Consider the following 13,534-nt stretch of genomic DNA (forward strand, 5'->3'; position numbering starts at 1 on the left):
ACAAGTTGATGCATTAAAAACAATTTCTTCATCTTGCCTCTGGTTCTATTTGCAATTATCTTAAATTGCATTTCATGTTATGAAAAGATCAATTTAACAGTACAGAATGTTCATCAATGTGTTAACCATAACGCAAGTAGATGGTGTGAATTTGTATTTTTGCTTTGTGTGAATGACTGTCAGCCTTATTGACCACTCTACTTTCTTAAACTGCTTGGAGAGGAACCTTCTGGAACCAAATTAAACATCAGTGACCAGTGGAATGCTGAGCAGGAGCTACTTGATAACAGTGTTGCTGACATCTTCTATCACTTTACTAATGATTGGGAGTAGACTGATGGGATGGCAATTAGCCGGAATCAATCTGTCTTGCTTCTTGTGTACAGGGCATATCTGAACAATTTTCTATGTTGTTGGGTAGATGCCAACACTGTTGCTTTATTAGAACAGCTCGGCAAAGTGTGAATAAAGTCCTGGAACACTAATCTTCAGTACTATGTATTGCAGGAATGTTGTCAGGGCCCATAAACTTTGCAATATTCAATGCGTTCAACCATTCCTGATATCACATGGGCTGAATCAAATTTGTCGAAGGCCTCTGAAGGAGACCGGGATATTTATTCACTCAGATAACAAAGTGTGGGGCTGGATGAACACAGCAGGCCAAGCAGCATCTTAGAAGCACAAAAGCTGACATTTCGGGCCTAGACCCTTCATTCACTCAGTACTACTGGCTAAAAATTATTTAAACACTTCAACCTTATCTCTTGTACTGATGAGCTGGGCTCACTTATCATTAAGCATGAGAATATTTGTGGAGCTTCCTCTTCCTGTAGTGAATTGATTAATTGTCCACCATCATTCATGACACAACACTTCAGGACTGTGGAGCTCAGTTCTGATCTGTTGGTTTTGGAATTAATCGTCAATTGCATCCGGTGATGTTGATTAACACGCTAGTAGTCCCATGTTTCGGTTTCACCAGGTCAACATTTTCTGGATGTGCCTGGTACAGCCCCTGCCATGACCTCCCACACTATGTATTAAACCAGGATTAATCCTTGGTTTGGAGGTTACGTTAAGAGTGCGGGATAAATCAGGCCATGAGATTACACTTTGTCATTTGATATTGAAGAATTTAAGGATTACTGAAAAAAAATTTATTTAGTTGAGATAACATGGTGTAGAGCTGGATGAACACAGCAGGCCAAGCAGCATCAGAGGAGCAGGAAAGCTGACATTTCGGGTTGAGACCAGAAACATCAGCTTTCCTGGTCCTCTGATGCTGCTTGGCCTGCTGTGTTCATCCAGCTCTACACCGTGATATCTCAGATTCTCCAGCATCGGCAGTTCCTACTATCGCTGCAACATTTTTAGTTGGAGTTTTTTGTTTTGCACTTACTAGGATATTTTGCAAAAGTTCCAACTCAAGGCAAAACCATATTTTTCTCCACACGTGAGGAGTACTAATTCGTTGACAAGTCAATTCTGTTTCGTAGAGGCATTGCCATAGACAAGATACCAATTAATGCTAAATTACAATTAACAGTCAAGCTTTATTTAAATGTTAAACTAAGCTGTTTGACTCTGATTGGTCAGGGCATTGCCCTGAGTAATGAATCAGCAAATAGCTGTCACCTATTTTGTTGAGCTGAAACATGTGCAGTCCATGTACATGTTCATTCTGTCTGCACGGAATGGGGGCCTATTCATTAATATGCAAAGTGACCAGTACCTAGAGGAGCACCAGACTGAGCCCAACTGACAATCCCAAATGAGTTCAGCATAACTCCTCACACTTTCGGGATTATGCAGTAAATGTTGTCCAATTGCAGAAACATATGTTGGGCACTGCGTTGCAGGATTTGCAAGCGCAGAATAGTTGGGTATAGTCAATACCTAGCTTGTTGCTAATAGCAGAAGGAACAGGCTGTTTGATACCACCTTCTAATCTTTAGAATGTACAGCCTAGATACTAAAATCAAAGCAGCACTGAAATTCATATACTGTATTACCTGTTTGGTGATAGGCAGAATGTCTTTTTGGTTTGATGGCAGAATCCTTGGTGGCAAACACCATTTGTGTTGCTACTGCTTCAAGCCACATAAAATAGCTAGATTCAACTGTTGGTCAACTCTTTGAGATATCTTAATCATTTTATGGAGACTGGGCATTTTTCAGGATGAAGATCAACAGCTTTAGGGCCAATCATGACTTTATATGATACATAGGAAGAACTGATCTGATCATTCTGCCCACAAAATGGCATAGTTATACCCTATTTCAAATCACGTTTGCAGGGTGAACAAAAGTCTTAGGCTCTATTAATGAGGCTGCTGATAAGGCCAATTTTATCGCATGGAACTATAGGAATCCTGACACAAATACTGACGAGTGAAGACAGATTTGCAGTGGGCTGATGTGGAGAACTCCCAGCTAATTTCTGAACTGAAGCATCAGGAAAAGGGAGCTCATTTGACTGCTCTGTTTCAAAGGTGAATCTGAGCACAGAATGAAGCCCGTTATGAGAAACAAGGAAATTCTTACATATAGCAGTGGATTCAAATCTAGCCAAAATGTATATATTTTTTAAAATTTCATTCACAGGATGTGGGCATCAGTAGATGAGTCAGTATTTATCGACCATCCCTAATTGCCCATGACGTGAGTGACATCCTAGGGCTGTTTCACTAGACAACTACAAGTGAAGCACACTGTTATGGGTCAGGCGTCACCTGACAGCAAGACAGGTAAGTGTGACAGATTTCCTTCCCTAAAAGACCCTACTCAACTATATGGTTAGTTCTTAATTCCAGATTTTTTTTTGTTATTGAATTCAAATTGCAACATCTGCCATTATAGAATTCAAACCCACGAGACCAGAATATTAGCCCAGGATTCAGGATTACCAGGCTATTGTCATGGGGACACTGCCTTCCCCTAGGCATATTTACATATTAGAAATATATGAGAGGTAGGGGGCTAGATGTCTTTCTGTCAAAGACACATTTCTTATTGAACCCAATAAAGACATTTGCAAGAGTTGGGTCTGGTGGGCATCTGATGGCAGCACCCGTCTATTTGGGTGTAAATAGTGTCATTGAAATTGAACTCAACTGCACAAGTTGCTGAGATCATAAGTTGAAAAAAATGCTGATTCATAAAATGATAGTGGGTTTAGATTGCCATGATATAGTGCTGTAGTGCAGATGCCTGTGCAAATAACTGTCTTTACAGACAGAATGAACATGTACATGTTTGCCAACTATTTTAACTCAACGTTATAGGTGATAGCCATTCGCTGATTCAGTTTTCATGGCAATGTCTTGACCAGAGTCAACCTGCCCAGTTTATAATTTAAGCAAAGCCTGTAACTAATTGTTAATTAGAATTTTTGGTAGCATTTTCTATGGAAACATCTCTCCCAGTTGGAGTTCACTTGGCAACCACACTGTACTCTCCTCCTACACTGTATAAATGTCGGTTTTCTCCTTGAACAGGTATTCTTGCAAATTGCCCTGATGAGTGCAAGATAAAAGCTTTGTCAAAATAGGTATTTTTTCCGACAATACCGAAGTTCTGTTCTTCCAAATGACATTTTGAAATTGTAAATGGTGTTGTTTTACTTATTTTATGTTTTCACTTGCGAAATACTGTGCTTCAATGATGCCATGGAGTATCTCATTCATTACCCTTGTATCTGTCAAAGAATTTCTGGTCAATTGGTGCTTCCAAATAGATTTCCATATTGAGGCAGTCAGTATATTTGATTCCTTTGCACGGTCTCTGACAGTATTATAAAGGGGAGGAAGGCCAGCATCTATACAATCAAGTAAGTTTTCTTTTATACCAATAATGTCATAACAATGAATGAGCTGACAAACCACATTTAAAAAATGGTTAGGAACAATAATGTTATACTTGGATAACAGGTAGTGTTTTCTGGGAACAGTCAATCTCATCATAGCTAGCCATCAAGATGCCATTAATGATGGAGAATTCCAGAATGCTTACCAGTTATGTCATCACATGTTTTGGAGAGATTGTTACATTGACAGGGTCTGCACCCAGCTTCGCTGAACTTGTAATGTAAGGTTTTACACTGGTGACATTTCAGGCCAGTCACCCCTTCTTTACAATGGCATTTTCCAGTGCTGTTGGGAAAAAGGAAAAGTCGAGAGATCAGGCCAGTCATGAGAAAATGATTGTTCAAATTGAAAATGCATAATACTAGTTTCAACATAACTTGTCATGGTGCTTTAAATCTATTGCTTGGTCTCTAACTTGCAGAAATCTGATCTGAATTCATATTAAACAACATTCAGTATAAAAAGTGGACAGATTTTGTGTGCTGCATGTAAATAGAGGTCAAGATTTGCTATGAAAATGATATAATACTCAATTATTTTCCACTATGTGCGACAGTCCATCATTTCTGTCAGTGCAACTGATGAGTGACTTAATTTTCTGTGGGTTCCAGCCAGTTCAATCAAATTTTAGAAAGCAGGTTAGAGAATGCTATAATTTTAGATTTGCATGGTGTTACAACAGCGGTAAACAGACTACTGAATTTTAAAACGGAAAGAACTGTGAATGCTGTAAATCAGAAATGAAAACAGAAATTGTTAGAAAAGCTCAGCAGGTCTGGCAGCATCTGTGGAGAGAAATCAGAATTAATGTGTCTGAGGAAGGGTCACTCGACCCGAAATGTTAACTCTGATTTCTCTCCACAGATGCTGCCAGACCTGCTGAGCTTTTCCAGCAATGTCTAATTTTTATTGCTATTGAATTTTAACTTCTGCCATCAGATTGTTTTACCCGAGACCTTTCATGGACTAAAATGAAATTTGAAAAAGAAGAAACAACAGCACTGGATTTAAAAATGCTGCAGTGGTCACCTGATTATAAACTCAGACAAGTTTTATGAATCCCATGTGTAATTAAAAAAACCATCTGCTTTGAGATTACTATTTCACTTAAAAACATTGACACTGGACAACTGGGCGCATGACAATAAATTCACATCTCCTGCTTAAGTCACACTTGAATGGTAATTTCAGTTACTTGGATTTGAAAAACTTACTGGCCAGTTTCCTAGCCTTTGAAAGATGATGGAGCAAGATTCTAGACTATATAATGAACTATATTTCAAAAGCTGCTTCAGGACACTGCAGCAGAGAGAAAGAAAACAATTAATTTGTGACAGCAACTCCCTCGTTCTACCTGTTATTCTCATCACCTTAGAACATAGAATCTGAAAAATAAGTTGGGAAAACAATTAATCATCAAGAACACAAGTATACCTTCAGATTCTACAGTTACTGAAGGTACAAGTTAACCAGTGAATCGCTGTGATCTCTGGATAAGATTCAACAGCTCAAGGACTCTGAGGACTTTTTTTTTAAATAGTGCAGCCTAAATTTTTCTGATTGTGCCAAACCTGTCCATTTTAAACTTATCACCTCTGTTTGTGTGTTTGCACAATGTGTTTTTATTAGTTTTTGGGAGTTAGTAGGTCATAAAACACCTCATTCTTTTACTCAGAAAACTCTTGGTACATGACTCTATCATTTTTGAGGGAACTGTGTTTTTTATTTGAAGTGTGATAGCTGCATTCTAAAGCCAAACTAATAATATTTGCTTTAACTAGCTGATAGTGTGTTAAAAAGACAAGTGCAGACTCCCTCTCTTGACTTGGTTGTAAAATGTGCATAAGTTTATGACAGGTTCATCCTCATACTACATGCTTGTGTTGAAAGTAAGGAGATGTGCTGCATACCGAGCATTAATTGATTATCTGAATGATTTGAGATATTTCTCCCAAAAATCATAACAGTACGATGATGAATTTAACATGCCATTTTAAATAAATTCTGAAGTGAATCAATTATAGCTCAGCTACTTCGTAAAGTGCATTGAATTTCAAGACTAATGTTTTCCCAAGATCTAAAGAAAATTTTTAAATGAGAAAGAGTGACAAAACTCACTTAGTACTGCTACACAGCCACTATTTTGAGTCAGTGCTATCAGTGGTTAGCAACAGCTCCTACCAAAAACACCAATAAAGAAAAATAAAACATCTTCATGAAGTGATGCCTGAAGCATTTTGTTGAGTTATTGCATAGGACAGTCACACAATAGGTGTCCCTTTTTATTCAAAATGGAATGACTAGTAAATTTCAATATCCTTCAGTTCTGTACTATATAGTAAATTGAACAAACGGGTGAAAATAAATTATTTATTCAGTTCAAACCTTTATTACCAAATTAAGGAAACTACCTGTCAATGATTGCAAAGTGTGTCATTCTCAGATCGAACTGTATTCACTGAAAAAAATCTTTAATTTGATATAGAGAAGCGTAAAACAATCTTGCTGACAAACATTTTTGAATAGATGTGATATCTAATACTCTAACTGTAATTGAAAAATTGTATAACCTTGGAATATTCTTGTGGATGGTATTTCTCAGTTATGCACCCTCTGCATGTCTTGAATGTTTCATGTGGTTTATGGTGCCTCTGCATAACTCCAAGATAACATTATAGAGTGACTATTAGAGATTTCAAGTCTATATATGGATGTAAATTACACGATTATTGACACCAACAAAAACAAAGGCCCAATTATGTGAATGTGGTGAGCACATGGGTGATCTTTTGCTATGTGGTAAATCATTAACATGGTAAAATTTTAATAGATGCCGTCCTTCTCTTTCATTACTGACTAATTATATACTTTGTTCTTACTGAAAAGCTATTATTCTGCAGGAAAGCTGTGCTGAGCAGTGAGGGGCATGAAAATCAACAATGGAAAAATATATCAAAGTGTAAGTATACAATTTAAACTTCAGGCAAGCTGAGACCTGCACAAATGCATAGTGAACAAACACTATTTACTACGGTGTTCAGCTCAATTTCAACTCCATCAGGATGCATAATCGTTGCAAATGTATACCTTTTCATTCGCTGTTGTTTCACTACATTCCATAGTGACATACTGTTTGAAGTTCACTTTGCATTTCTTTTTATTTTTAGAAACCTATTTTCAGCAATTATTGAACTTTAGCCTTCATTCAGGATTTTTTTATTTTATTTTCAGATTACAATGACATGTATGCATCTTTTAGACTTTATTTCATACTGTAATTTCAAATCATAAAATCCCCACAGTGTGGAAGCAGGCCTTTCAGCCCATCAAGTCCATACTGACTCTCCGAACAGCATCCTACCCAGACACTCCCCCAACCCTATCCCTATACCCCACATTTCCCATGGCTAACCCACCTAGCCTCCACATCTGTGGACACTAGGAGCAATTTAGCACGGTCAATCCACCTAACCTGTACATCTTTGGACTATGGATGGAAACCACAGCACCTGGAGGAAACTCATACAGTCATGGGGAGACCATGCAAACTCTACACAGACAAACCCCCGAGTGTGGAATCAAATCCAGGTCACTGGCACTATGAGGCAGCAGTACTAACCACTAAGCCACAGAGCGGTTCAAATGGATAGCTCTGGTCGACGAATGGACAGCTCCGCATTTACGTGGGGTTGAACAGAGGCATCAGCCAAGGTTATAGAAGGTAGTCCTTGCCTCCCAGTAACCATCCTTGTAAAGCATTCAGCCCTTGAAACAAAGGAGAAATATGAGAGCTCTCAAGGATTTAAGCTTCATGCCAGCTCTTGGGGCACCCAGCACAGATATCCATGTTATGGTACCTATGAGCACAGATGACATATATTGTTGATTAGAATTTTTATTGTTTGTTAAGTCAGCAGTGTTATGATAGAGCACACCGAATGCAATGTGGGCATAGTCTATCATTGTCTGCATCAGGGGGCAAAGCCTTCAACCCAGGCTGCAGCACCAATTTAGTTTTGGGTAATCAAGATGAACGATATGATCTGGTACAAATGGCAACAGTAACAGCCTTGATATGTTGGAGGGGTTATTTCCGTTGAAAACTTACGATTCACATGAGGCTAGAAGAAAACAGAGGTGATTACTGGCAGAGCGAGTCACGGGCTCTGCCTGGTAATCAAAGGGCCCCTCTGAACCTCCTTGGGCCTTTCCTCCCTGCACTCCCTATTGAACCCATCAGTACTGAGCTCCACGTATTCACCCACACCTCTCTGAATTACAACTTCATCTCCCAATGTATTCCTTTAGCCCTAACCCCGTAGCTTAGTCTCCACCATCACTGCACCTCCTGCCCCATGCTCCCCCATTAAGGATAGGGCAATTGTGACCATTGATAAACTCTCTCCTGCAGTAAACCATGTCCTCCAGTGTAATGTCATCTCCCTCAATTATCTGAGGAGTTTTCCTCTTTCACAATTATTGTTTTTTCTGAATCCCTGCTGCTGTCTCCTGTCCCAACAATTGCTACCCAACAAGCTGCTTCCCACAATAGACAGAACTAAGAAGCAAGCAAGGAGCAATGAAATGCACCCTGAACCTATTGGATGCCTGTCCTTGCACACGGCATCCTGGCAACAATATTCCAATAAGAATGTGCAGGTGTACAGTAAGTAGATCTGTGATATGCCATGATGGTGCACTGAGGCTGTTACATATCCAATACAAACTTGCAGGGACAGGCTGGGTGTAGTGTGGGCAGTCACTGCCCATAGACTGCAGCCTGGAATGTTACTCAGGTAGAATTAGTGAGGTGACGAGTTAGTCTGTTGCCAAGGCATTTAGCAAACAATTAATAGCACCAATTTGGGAGTTAATGATATTTAGCGAGAATCTCACCATGCCACTTGTGAATATCATTAAAAAAAAGAGCAAGATGATCTTGACTTTGGAAAGCTTCTTGACACACTCGCTGCTCAACCTGCCACACATCTTTCCACGGTCCACATCGCTCCAACCCCCAAGAAGATTCTGCCCTTGGAATATTTGTGAGGCAGAGGTGAATAGGTTCTTGAAAAGCAAGGCGGCTGGAAGATTATCAGGGTTTTGTGGCAATTTTGAGCAATCAGATTAACTGTGATCTTATCGAGTTGTAGAGTAGGCATGAAGGGCTGAGTGGCCTATTTCCTAATTCATATGTTCGTTTATTGGCATCAATATCAATGATCAGCATTTTGGATTTGGTATCTATATTTGCCGGTAAAAATCAATATTACAGTTGACCTGAAACATACGGAGTAGGAACAGGAGAAAGTCATTTAATCCTTCAAGCTTGCTCTGTCAGTCGGTAAGATCATGGCTGATCTGGGTTTTGTCTTCAACTCTAGTTTCTTGTGTGCTCGCTAATACACTTGGCTCCATTTGTCTATCAAAAATCTCTCTAACTCAGCCTTGAATAAATTTAGTATGCTGATTTTACTTTCACTTTCTTCCTTGGTTCATTCCCGCACTCACTGCCAACAAAAACTCATCATCACTGAGCCTCCTGATCAGTAAAATTTAGGTTGTTTTTCCAGTCTAATCTCATGCTTCATTGGCACTCAAAATAAAATGTAGAAAAAAACAAGTATGCTTTAATAGGTTTAGCAAAATCGTAATCAATGGGGAAGGAACAATGCTAAATAGGCCACCAAAATTTAGAATTCTATTCAATTAGATTTAGATCCACAAAATGTGTCTTTACGCTTCTGTAAATGTTTAATTACTGCTCCGCAGAAATGCTGAAAAATTACGGTAAATCACATTTTACAATGTCAAAGATTTCGTGAAAACTCAACTTGGTCCCATGTATCTATAATAATTACAGTCATTTGTCAATTGCGTTACTATTTTATCACTATAGCACATTAGCAAAGTGTTCAAAAATCATTACATAGGTCTTTTTTTAAAGGCTGGGGCTACAGTTTGTTGGTATTTTTATTATTTAAGATTTGAAATTTGATGAGACAAGAAAGATGGATAATCCTCAGGAAAATATCTACCTAGTTGAAATGATTAGAAGAATTTTCATTTTGATTTTCTCCAAAACCAATGTGGTATATTTCTAGGCTTGTAAACAGTTATTTTCAGTAGTGAATTAGTTTGTTGGTTTAATTGTCTAGTGGCAATAACTCACAGTATAGTGATCGTACATTGGTATTAAGTGCTGTGTTAATTTCACAGAGTTTGAAACAGCACCATTCTCTGGAGTGTCATTAGTCCAGGACTGGAATAACAGCCTGTAGGTTATATCCATGCCACATAATAAAGTAGCCTTGCTATTTGTTCCTGCAGTTTGTAGTTAACACCATTATAGCGAACACCCACGCAGAACAGTATTCATCAACTCTGATCTTTTCCAAGGTACTTTTAAAGTGTTTAATACATACAAACTTTTTCAAAAGCTGTATTTTATCAAAGTCATCACCAATACGTACCAGTAATCACACATTACAACACCAAGTTAATTGATGAGCGTTTGAAGGTAAGGGTCTATAGGATTCTCCCACGTGTTAAATTAGATGTCAGTTTCATTATGGCAATGTTTGGAGCAGTTTAAAAAGTGCTTTGCATCTATGAGATTGTTCAGAATTATGATGATAAATAAGCTAAACAATTAGCAATGTGCAGTTGACAACTTATTTGTTTAAACACCAACAACTCAATGAATGTTCTTTGGATCTATCAGCAGAACGATTCACAGAACTGTATTGCATAATGTAATGCTTAGCCTTGCTGCACAGACCATTTAGAATAATTGAAAACACAACACTAGTCTACTAGAAGCCAATAAAAGTACTTCAAAGGATTCACTCCTGTTTTTCACCAAGTTGCTCCAGGGTGCTATTCAGTTTAACTTTTCATTTTACAACAGTAAAGTTAATGAGTTAAACAAGCCCATAGTAAAATTCTGGAGAAAGGAAACATTTGGAAGTTCTGGCACCAAAGTTCAGTCTTTGTTCTCTGATGGTCCAAAGAGATTTCCTGCTTTTTCCTTTAAAGTTTACTTCCATCGTACAGCTAGTACATTTTGCCCAGAGATATTTACCCATGTTTAAAATTAGTTCCAGCTTGAAAATTGTTTGTGGTTCAGGTCTGTCTGTCGTTTTACTTGAATGCTGCTCTATTATTCAGGATAAAGACAAGATAGCAGAAGGTGCCTTGGCTCTGTATTGTCATCAGCGTATAGAAAAAGGTCAATAAAGCAAAGGTGGTTGATTATCCCAATACTGATGCACATTCATCCTCAATGTAACTTCTGGTTTCTGTTCACTTCCTTGAATACATTAAAATTTTACTGATTTTGCTGTGATTATATTCAGCTGTAAATGAACTGACAAAATAATAATGCAATTATATAATAGAATGATATATTAAAGGAACAGGCTCTTCAGCCCGTTGTGTCCATACCAGTTTCTTTTTGTAATCAGTTAGTTCCATTCCTCCTTTTTCCTTCTTATAGCTCTGCAAAATTGTTAGATTTCAAGTATTTATTTTATTCTCTTTTGGATGAAAGTAGGACAGAGAGAGGAAGAGGAACAGAAAAGAAGAGGCATGCCAGAGAAAGAAAATGAAGTTATTATTGAATTTGCTTGCACCACCTTAATTGGGCAATGCATTCCAGATCGTGGCAACTCTCCCCATTAAAAACTACTATCCTAAACTCCTCCTATTCCTGGCTCTTTCACTAGAGATTTTAAACCTGTGTTCTCTGCTTACCAAACCTTTTGTAATTGGAAGCAATTCCTCCTTACTTGCTCTATCAAAACTCTTCAGAACGTTGCATGTTTCTAATAAATCTACCCTGAACCTGGCTGTGAAAAATAAATTCAGCTCCTCGACTCTCCCCACAAAACAAAGTATATTTATTCTAGATACAATTTTCATACCCTTGTTTAGTCTTTGACATCCTTCTTAAAATGTGCTAACCAGAATTGGACACAATACTATAACTGGCACCTGATCAATGTTTTCCCAAGGTTTAAAACACATTTCTGTTTTTGTCCTCTATGCCTCCATTAATAAAGTGAAATATTCTGCACGCAAAAAACCCTTCTCACAGTCTTTACAACTGTCTGGTCACCTTCAAATGTTTGTGTATTGACACTTGCAGGTCTCCACATTTCCGATCTCCTTTAACATTGTACCATTAAGTGTATCCCATCTCTCCTCATCTTTCTAACAAAATATACAATTGCATATTTCTCTGCAGAAAGTTTTATCTCCAACCTTGTCAAAGTATCTAGATTCTTATGGAGGCTGTTACTTTTTCCTTGGAGTTTAATAACTTTTCATTTTTTGTCTTTTTTGTTCACGCAAAGGATGGAGGTATCACTGACTGGACTTTATTGTAGTACAGTTGTCCTTGAGAAGCTGATGGTGAGCTGTCTTCTTAAAGTGCTGAAATTCACTTGGTGTAGTTAGACCTACAGTACTATAGACCTATGATCCGAGACAGCGACATCCTTATCCCGTGAATTAATAATTTTAAAAAATCAAGCTTCAGGGACACCACTGTATCCTTCCTTCGAATCTGAAAAACAATCATTCACCACCACCCTTTGCTTTCTGTTCCTCAGCCAATTTTTTATACCCTGGCCCATAGCACCCCTTTAAAAAATGATGTTTAATAAAAGGAGATTTTATTTTACTTGCAGATGTGATGGAAGCTACTTTTAATAATTCCAATTTGGAGGAAATTGATATTTATAGAGAAAAATAAAAGGTTGAAAAGACAGAGGTATTTTCGTCCAGATGACGGTACTGCTATATAATTAAATGGGAATGAGCTGAGTGAAAGGTTGAAAGAAACCAATGATTCTATATGTTTGGAACAGGAATTATCCAGCAAGATTGTAATTTAAGCACTTTTACATTGTAATTCCAGTTTCAATCCGTTGTATATCTGACACTATTATTTCCATTCATAGTTCTGACCAGCAATGCATAAGAATCAAAGCCCAGGAATCTGCTCACAATTTAGAACACCCATGATTAAATGGCAGGAACAAGATAAGTTTTGTAGTTTAACAGCAGTATGAGAATGTAAAAGCATCCTTAATATAATTAAAGTTTAATTTTAAGTACCTTTAACTGGCTCACGTTTGGAGCTACAAGTTTTGTCTGTTTACCTATAAAAGTGGATTAGCTGTGGACCTAAATAAGTCAAAGGAAAAACAACCAGTCTCTCATTCTCCCTTCATTACTCTTTAAGTGTCATTACTGAAGAAGGTTCTGATTCACCTCAGTCCCACCACTCGCTGAGATGGAACAAAATCCTTCAATGTCAGAAATAGAGGGATATAGATGTGACCTCAAAGCCAGATTCTGAATCTAGCACAGTAAAGGGTCTTATATATTTAACACTACAGTTAAACAGCCTAATCTATATCTATTTATCATAGAGAGGCCTCGTAGTATTATCACCAGACTACTAATCTAGAGACCCACGTAATGTTCTGGGGACACAGGTTCAAAACGTGCCACAACAGATGGTGCAAACTGAATCGAATGGATGTCTGCAATTAAGACTCTGATGATGATCATGAATCCACTGTTGATTGTTGGGAAAAACATATCTGGTTCATAAATGTCACTTAGGAAACAAATTCTGCTGTCCTTACCTGATC

General features: G+C 38.0%; 1 protein-coding gene across 2 annotated transcripts in view; it reads right to left on the minus strand.

Moving 5' to 3' along the window:
- LOC125465487 (multiple epidermal growth factor-like domains protein 9) overlaps window positions 1-13,534 on the minus strand; it is a 307,302-nt gene that overhangs the window by 123,921 nt on the left and 169,847 nt on the right. For both annotated transcript variants that reach the window (XM_059638230.1, XM_048559081.2), the window contains exon 3: window positions 4,015-4,154. In XM_059638230.1, the coding sequence (XP_059494213.1) occupies window positions 4,015-4,154 (140 nt within the window). The remainder of the gene's footprint in view (window positions 1-4,014; window positions 4,155-13,534) is intronic.

This window comes from Stegostoma tigrinum, chromosome 29 (genome assembly GCF_030684315.1).
Source record: "Stegostoma tigrinum isolate sSteTig4 chromosome 29, sSteTig4.hap1, whole genome shotgun sequence".
Lineage (NCBI taxonomy): Eukaryota > Metazoa > Chordata > Chondrichthyes > Orectolobiformes > Stegostomatidae > Stegostoma > Stegostoma tigrinum.